The sequence below is a fragment of the Schistocerca gregaria genome, chromosome X (assembly GCF_023897955.1).
Source record: "Schistocerca gregaria isolate iqSchGreg1 chromosome X, iqSchGreg1.2, whole genome shotgun sequence".
Classification (NCBI taxonomy): Eukaryota; Metazoa; Arthropoda; class Insecta; order Orthoptera; family Acrididae; genus Schistocerca; species Schistocerca gregaria.
In genome coordinates, this window is record NC_064931.1 from 696,965,456 (window position 1) to 696,974,677 (window position 9,222).

The 9,222-nt window shown below is 38.9% G+C and overlaps 1 protein-coding gene across 2 annotated transcripts in view; it reads right to left on the reverse strand.

Annotated features, from left to right (window-relative positions):
* Window positions 1–6,851, reverse strand: part of LOC126297599 (OTU domain-containing protein 5-like) — a 97,628-nt gene extending 90,777 nt beyond the window's left edge. The window contains exon 1 of one of the 2 annotated variants that reach the window (XM_049988580.1): window positions 6,410–6,851. In XM_049988580.1, the coding sequence (XP_049844537.1) occupies window positions 6,410–6,532 (123 nt within the window). In that variant the 5' untranslated portion in view covers window positions 6,533–6,851. The remainder of the gene's footprint in view (window positions 1–6,409) is intronic. The other variant, XM_049988581.1, reaches the window with a different exon arrangement.
* Window positions 6,852–9,222: the final 2,371 nt, after the last annotated feature.

Below are 9,222 nucleotides of genomic sequence, written 5' to 3' on the forward strand. Positions count from 1 at the left end.
TGACGACTGATTCCGTGCATGAACCTAGGAGTTCCACTCACCTGATAACCGAACAAAATTTGGTTATGTTTTTCATTGTAAATATCATCAAAGCACTGATGTGTTCTATGAGTTCAAGGTTGTGAAAAAAGAATCTTGTTTCTTTTCACTTACCGAAGTTCCAACGATTTCCCGGTATTTTCATACAACTGCCCCTTTAGTGATGCAAAGCTGCTAATTATAATACATAATTTCCCACAGTGTCGAAAGTTACGATTTTTCCAAACAAATTTTCACTTCCCACGCCTGCGATATGGCACTTGAATGCATACTTCATTTACGCAAACGCATATCGTAAATGAATAGTATTCTGTTGGTTTCACAGATCATAGATTACTTGCAGTTATTTCATGCTAGTAATGCTCATGTACGTTTATATCATTTTCTTTAAACGAAGCGAAAACGAGGACATTGTACTTGCTACGATTATGTCTTCCTCTCGAAAGTGAATGACAAGTGGGGTGATGCGCGCTGGGGCGTAAACAGTTCCATCTTCCGTAGAGCCTGCGGTCACTGGCCCGACAAATATGATTCTTTCTAAGGACGCATTCAGCTAAGGAAATAGAAGTAAACACTGCGCAAGGTAGTCAACGAATGTATCGTGGAGAAATAATTCTTGCGTGTACTTGGTATGTTTTGGAAATTTCTCTAAAATCCACATAGACTGCACAATTAAACAGAAAAGGTACGGCGAAGGGATAACGATGAAGGGTTCCCAAAAAGGAAGGATTACTAGTGAACTGCTTCCCACATATGAATGAGTTTGCTCATCTCTAGGTGCACTGAATGGCAGAGGATACTTCGTGTCAATATCAGTCACCCTGTCCTATTGTGCCCGCGTACAGAGTTTGGGGTAAATGAGTCTTATTCGATGATCCTTACACAAGATATATATGACACAGGTAGTGGAACTGCTGTACCGCCTACGTGTACACAAATCAAATTTGTGGCAACAATGGCTTGGCTTCATACAAACATCCCCCTTTAAGTTCTGTCAACATCACAGTATGGGATTAGTGCCATGTAACGAAGCCAACGTGTGATGTCAAGTCTGCTTCAAACATTTCACTTTGAGTGTCAGAGTTGTACCCCAATCAGGAACAATCACTCGTAGGACCATAACTAACAAAATCCACCGAAATTTTAACTATGCCACCTTTTATCTGCGAAGTTTCTGGTTATCAATTTTAAGTTGCTGTACTAGACGAGGGGGTTACTGAAAAAGATACGACTGATGTGTCACTCATCAAGGTCATTTTCGTGTAAAATTTTAGCATTGTGTATAATCACGTTCGAAATCTAAGGATTTCAGAGAAGCAATGCCGTGGAACAGACACAACCACCAAGAGCAAATGCTTCAAACAAGATATGTCCACACTTTCAATACTTCCAGAATATTTTCTGGGGCTGAAGCTGGTGTCTTACGTTATTTTCTTATTAATACTAAACGCGCGAAACGAGTCTGATGTCAATTCCAGTGACTTACCTGTAACATCCCGTGCTGTGCTCCTCTATGTGACTATACTTTTACTGTCAATTACTAGCTACACGTCAACTCCAATGTTTTTAATATTAACTTCTCAATGACGTATTTAACGTGGCGAGTACAGTATATCTCTAAAATTTGTTCGTCAATTAGGGAACTAGATTTTCTGATGAAGACATCCATAGTACGTGTAACCTCCTATAAGTAAAATTTTGTTCCTTCCGGTTGGCTGTTTTATACCTATCATATTCTTGTACGATTGGTGTCTCACAGTCATGTTTAAAATTGCGATTGAGACAGGTGGAATGAAAAAGTTCATGGTAAAGACCTGAACAATGTGAACACTGTCGCTTTAGATACTGGACTACTGTAGGGTGGATACACTAAAAATGATGGAACTGGCTGAATATTATGGTGTAACATCCTGCTGACGACCATGCTAGTAGAGAATAGTCGAAGCTCCAATTAAGCAAGGATGGGACAGAAAGTGACCACGACGTTTTCGAATGAACCAGCGCGACATTCGAATTTAGAACACTGAAAGCGAAAGTCTCGATTGCCCGTCGAATGTTTGAACCTCAGCCCTCCAGAATGCAAGTACAGGGCACTAACAGCTTTATCACCTCGCAGGATGGGAAAAAACCATACTTTTTAAAGTACTATGATGTTCTAAACGACTACCGTAATGATCTCGTGAATATTTTGATACAATTCTGCAGTTTGAAACTAAACTCCGGAAACTTTCCCGAAAGTCATTATTTTCAGTGTCACCTTCATGGAAGTGAAACATGGACGATACACATTACACACAAGAAGAGGCTAGCAGCTTTTGAAAAGTGGTGCTGCAGAACAGGTTAGATGGGTAGATCGAGTATCTAATAAAGAGGTACTGAAGAGAATTGTGAAGAAAAGAGTTTTACAGTACAATTTGGCTAAACGATTAGTGGGCTTGACAGCACAGACAGCCAGAGATACTACGGAAAAGTTTAATAACGTATTGGAGCGAATGTGTAAGGACGGCGGGCAACGGGTGGGGGAGAGGCAGGTAAAATTGTAGAGGGAGAACAAGTCTTGAATGCAGCTTCAGACTGGTAACTGTAACAACTTGTGTTTTATTGTAAATCTGTAAATTTCTTATAATAGCTCGTGTTCAAATGTTCCTTCGCAAACTTCAAAGCATTTTACTCACGTTCTAAACAATTTGATATACATTAAAGCTACACCAACACCGATTAACATATAGCATTGATCACAAGGTATAGCAAAACGGTCTGTAATTTGTGGTGGCACTTTCGAATGTGCTGTGAAACGACATTTCCAATAAACACACGTCACCATCATCCGCTCATTTTCCTCGACCTGAAAAAGCTGTGTTGACAACAGAGCACATGTGACAACAGGGCACATGTTAACACGACGATTCCCACTCTGAATGACACAGTATCATCTAAACCCTAATCGGCATGCCGGATTCCTCTTGAAACGCACTGTACAAGCCTATGTTAATTGAATAGCCAGTACACCCGGCAGTGTGTGACTTCGGCAGTATTTCAAAAGCGCACTGTGATGCACGAAGAAGAGTTTAAACTTGGCAAACATCCATTAAAACTATTTATTATTTTGGTTATACTACCAACGATAAGCTTTCTGGCATAAACAATTCAGTAATGATACCGCCAAACAACGCTTCGGCACGGCAATGTTTTACAAGCGCTCTGCCGTTGCCTTTAACCTGAGAATAGCTTTGCCAGCCAGTTTCTGCCTCATACACTATACAGAATCTTTCCAAATAACTTCGGAAGAAAGCGTGCAAATGATCACTAGAACATAAAAAAGGGTAACACAGATTGAAGCACGGACGTACCATTTTTTTCGTATACACGAAATACCTTATTGCCAGATATTCAGCCAAGAAATAAATCCATACAGGAACAGAGTTTAACACCAGTACTTCTGAGATGTAGTCTAAAAATCACATAGCTTAGTTAATACTAGTGGGTGTCTTTGCCTCCTTTCAGAGAGAACAAGCTAATTAGTATACATGTTTTGTTCCAGCGAAATAAGAAACGAGGTTTTCTGTGGTTAACTGGTAAAGTTTTCCTCAACGCGAAGTTGGATTACAAAGATATGATGCCTTACAAGACACTCCCTATTGCTGGTTAGACCTTGACTTCCTACTTTCGAAATGACTTACCACCGAATTATAAAAGGGCACAAAGTTTAACGTGCACTCCGAACAATGGTACAGCTTATTTTTCATATTTGTAATAACCTGATGTGATAAAAAACAAATGATTTGCCTTAAAAAAAATTAAGGAACGACTGGGGATCGAACCCCGGACCCTATCATTGGTAATCCTGCACTTATACAATACGCCACGATGGAACACCCGTATGTACTTACGCCAATGAAATATACATTTCAGTTGTCGCACAAATTTCACGTTAGATAGTACCAGTGTGCTACTAGCGAACAATTCTCGTTTTATATCCTGGTTCAAGTCGTCTCACATTGTATTTACGTAAGTTATCGCATTATTAAATTAGTCATCAATACGACCATAATAAATCGCAGTTGCATAAATGGTTTCAATACTACTGTTTTATACTACTTCCCATGGAACTACTTAATGCAGTTTTTCACAACAGTCGTGTTTCGAGATTTCTCAGTTTCATTGACAGACCGCGTGTTAACACTTCTTAATTTCCACGTAGCCTTGGATTCCATTCACGCAAATCAAAAATATTCTTACTAGTATTCACATCGTTATATCTTACACAAAGAAGTTTCTCTTCAAGAACAAAGTGTGTTTACTAACACTACTTGATAATTTACTTGGTTTTCTCTAATGCGTTCACTACTGTTCTTAATCACAGGCCAACTAATAAAATCTGTAACATATGCATCCATTTACTGTTTTCAGTAAGAACAATGATTTCCATCTCTCAGCTTTTAACATTGTTTGTGCTCTTCGAATGTACTCATGTTCAAGTTTTTCACTATAATCACTTTCAGGAACGGTGAACAGCAACAGTTATCTAACACTTCCAGTATTACTAAGATTTTTCTTTGTCTGAACAGACGTGATGCACACCCTAGCTTGCATAGCAAATGCCACTGACGAAATCGTCTCCTGTTATCACCAACGTAACAGTTTTGCCATTTCAACGAGTTTATAGTCGCAACCGGATTTCTTCGAATAGTCAGCAAAGCTACTAATTCAAGTTTTTGTTTCAGGGCGCAAAAACAACTAGGGTCATACGCGCCCATTAATTCAACGTTTCCCATATTTGTTTACACTTGAAGAAACTACCGATGCATCAATCACCTAAGGGGTCAAATAAATAAATAAACAGCCCCCCCCCCCCTCAAGTTACTTTCATTTATTCAATGCCTATGGACACAAAGAATATTCAAGACGTACTCAAGTAATACAACGTAACACCTCCATATAACCAAAACACAAAGATGAGTGGAAGAAATAATCAGCTGTTTCACTGTAAAACTATGGATGACAGGCACCTTATTTAAGACACAATCATGGAATTTCAGAAAAAAGGCGACAATTAACTCGACAAAGAAAGAAACGCAAAGAAACAAGAAAACTAAATGCTGGTAAAAAGGTAACAAATTATGGCATTCATTATCTAAGGATAACAGATAATGACTGGAATAAATAATCAACATTTTCACAATTGAGCCACACACAGAATTTGTGTTGTTTACAGTAAAAAGGTTAAGTACCGCAATAAAAGCCAAAAGCAAACTCTGCAGAGAACAACAAATATAAATATTACATGCTAATAGCATATACACAACTTTGATACAATCTGCTTTTCAAAAACTCTACAAAAAGCATAAATTAGATGTTCAGGCTGAAAAGAACTACTCAGTAAAAGACAGAAGGAACTTTTCTCGGGACCATATACCATGAATTTCGAAATTTACTGGGACACAAACTATAAAAGGTTAATGAACTGCAGGCAAATAATATTAACTGTTAATAAGCTCAGGCCCGTTACTGCAACTGAAGCTAATATCACCTTAGATAGCAGAACAGCAAAACATTAAAATGAATTTAGAATTCACTGAACTCCGACTGCCTCACACGTCAATTTTGAAAAAAATCTTATTACAATGGCCATATCTTTATTATTACGAAAACGAACTAGGAGAGAACCGGAGAGGGGGGGGGGATTAACTTTGTTTTGATGAATAGTAAATCTAGGGAGATAGCAAACAAAAAGTAATCTCACTCATAAACCAAATACTAGTATTTGGAATTGTTTAATGGCTAACAACAAGAGATACTGAAGCAATTACAATGTAAACTGGTGGGAAACAAAAATCAAACTAACCGTGGTTATTACAGGACACAAAATAACTAAGATTATGGAGAAAAAAAAAAAAGAGGCACAGTATTTTCAGGTCACGATTTTCAGTGTACGGTTTGTACCTACAGCTAACTGTTGGTGCAACAGCATCCAAGCGCTTGTGCAGCAAAATGTGCTTTATATTAAAATCTTTGCCTTGACTCTTACGCTGTGTCAACTAATACGCACAACAGCGAAGTTATCAGAATATACAAGTATTATTACCAATCTCGTCAGTCAAGCAATAAACATACCTTACTTTTTAAAACCTTGTTGAGGAAACAAAGTTTGGAAAACAACCTGCCTCATAACAATTGCGTCGGAATATATGACGTATTTCTCGGGCAGTCTGTCCAAGTTTTATCTATACGCAATACGATCCACTAATACATCATCGGAAATAGGGAAGAAACAAGTGTCTCACGTAACTTCGTGCGAGGCTATAGAATCCCATTTCTTGCTGTACTCTACGCGTGAACCATTATTTAAAATAAAGCCTTTGCATCTCACCTGAGAATGGCTCTGTATCGACGCCAGTGAAAGAGAATGAGTTCCTCCATGATGGTTCCCCGAGTCATTTTGATCTTCCGATTTTCCTGGCCCACTGGACTTCTTCTTGGATAAAATAGTCATATTTACAGAGACAGAATCTTCTCTGGATACTAAATCAAGAATCCGTCATGTACCACACGTAGCACCAGTTCAATAACCACAACAGCCCTCACTCGGTCACGCACACCAACACACACTACGCCAAACACATTAATAACTCTACCTCCCCTCCACCAGAGAGCAGCACTGTTGAGTCACTCCACGTCACATGGTTTCCTTCTCTGAAACACATTGACCAGAGAATATCCTAGTGGCCACGCCCGTCTGTCGTCTAAAAATGTCCCAACAAAATTTTATTTGGCTTCGGAAAAGATATCTACAGTAAAAGACGCTCTGTCTTAGTTCCCTTTCACCTGCGGGAAAGATATAAGCACTAAAAGCTGTTGCGTCACAGTTCTTTTTCACCTGCGGGAAAGATGTAAACAGTAAAAGATCTTACGTCACCTTTTGCTTTCGTTTACGGAAAAGATATACACATTAAAATATGTCAATTGTTGTAGCAGTAGAATACAGAGTTCAAAGCGCCACGGTGCTATGCTCTAGTTTTCTATTTCACATATTTCAATTTTAATACATTTTCTTACGCCGTGCTTTCGTCATATTTGTAAAGTGTAGAGATCACAGTGTAGCCACCGATTTCAGTAGCTTCCGCTTTTCCCTTTCGCCTGCGGGAAAGATATAAGCACTAAAAGCTGTTGCGTCATAGTTCTTTTTCACCTGCGAGAAAGACATAAACAGTAAAAGATCTTGCGTCACATTTTGCTTTCGTTTACGGAAAAGATATACACATTAAAATATGCCAATTGTTGTAGCAGTAGAATACAGAGTTCAAAGCGCCACGGTGCTATGCTTTAGTTTACTATTTCACAAATTTTAATACATTTTCTTGACGCCGTGCTTTAGTCATATTTGTAAAGTGTAGATTCCACAGTGTAGCCACCGATTTCAGTAGCTTCCGCTTTTGTTCATTCCCATGAGGAAATCGATTAAAAGTCTTTCACATTTTCTAATAATAAGCACTCGAAACTTTACATATTAAATTCCGTTTCATCTTAAATGCAGATAAGCATCAAATGCCTCTACAGACCACCTGCTACAGGAGTTGTACTCGCAGAAAGCTTAAGAAAAACTAGAGAGAATTTCGTGAGCTACGTTTTCTGACCATGAAATTAAAATCTGGAGAGACTTCAGTTTTCGAACTATTCATTGGCAGTGTTGTGCGACTGAAACTGGTTCTAGAGACAAGGCCTCAGTTATAATTTTTGTCAAAGTTTTTCCCCGACAAGTACTCGGTGCTCTTAAAGGATCGACTCGTGAGGGCGTCTTACACTTCCCAGTAAATAACGTACCCGGACTTTTTAAATCATTTAACGTAGAAAATGATGTTACCGGATCAATGACTACAACTGCTACCAGGAATGTGGAGAAAGCTAGTTTTTACTTAGCAAATTGCACAGTATCTGAGTAGCCAAAATCAAATATTAAACTCTGCGGACGAAGATGTGGAACACATATGGATATTATTGGGAAGATTATACAATACGCCTTATATGCTGAGCATTGTTGTGAGTGGTATGGAGTCCCAAAGAGATTCAATAGCCTTGTTAGAAAGTTGTCACGAAAGCAAGGACAGCGTGTTCATAGATTTAAGTGAAGTCAAAATCTTGTTGACAAACGAAATCTAACGAAGCCAAAATGAGCGGAAGAAGAAAAATACAGGAAGCGATCAATGAATCGGAAAGTAAAATTTTGCCAGCCTAAATGAACAGAAGTCTTAAGAAGTTAGTGTTTAACGTAAAGTCAGTAAGCTTTAGCGGTCAATTATTCAGTCGCTCAGCGACCATACAGGAAACAGAACGAATAATGTCAGAGAGAAGATCGAAGTATTGAATTCAATATTCGGTAATTGTTTTACTGAGGAAGATCATAATACGATTCTTGCTTTCAATTGTGGCACGAATGGCGAAAAAACAGCTATAGAGGTGGGCGATCACGGAATAGAAAATCGACTAACATTGTTCAACAGAAGAAAGGCATCTGGATCGGATAAGGTACTTGTAAGATTCTACCCAGGTTATGCAAAAGAACTTTCCCTGTTCGAGACAGCAGTTTATCGTAGGCCGTTGAAGAAACGCCGAGTACCAAGCCGTTTGAAAAAAAAAAGTTTGTATCTTCCCCATTTTCAAGAAGTGTTGCAGAATTGTGGAACGTATTTAATGCTCATGCATTACGACCTTTTTGAAAAATGAAAATCTTCTCCATAAAAATCAACACGGATTCCGAAAACAGATATCATACCGAACACAGCTCTCCCTGTTCGTCGATGAGTTTCAGAGCGTCGCAGACGACGCCCAAGCCTATGACGTGTTGCTAGAACTCTGGAAGGCATTCAATACAATCCAGGTATGTCGTTTAGTGAACAGTATACAAGCCTGTCAAATATTCGGATTAGATATGTTACTGGTTTCTTGACTTTCTAGATTGTAGAACTCAATATGTCGTTGTTAACACGAGAAATCAAAAGATATAAAAACTGTTTCTGCAACCCCAAAGCCGGCCGGAATGGCCGTGCGGTTCTAGGCGCTACAGTCTGTAGCCTCGAGACCGCTCGGTCGCAGGTTCAAATCCTGCCTCGGGCATGGATGTGTGTGATGTCCCTATGTTAGTTAGGTTTAAGTAGTTCTAAGTTCTAGGGGACTGATGACCTCAGC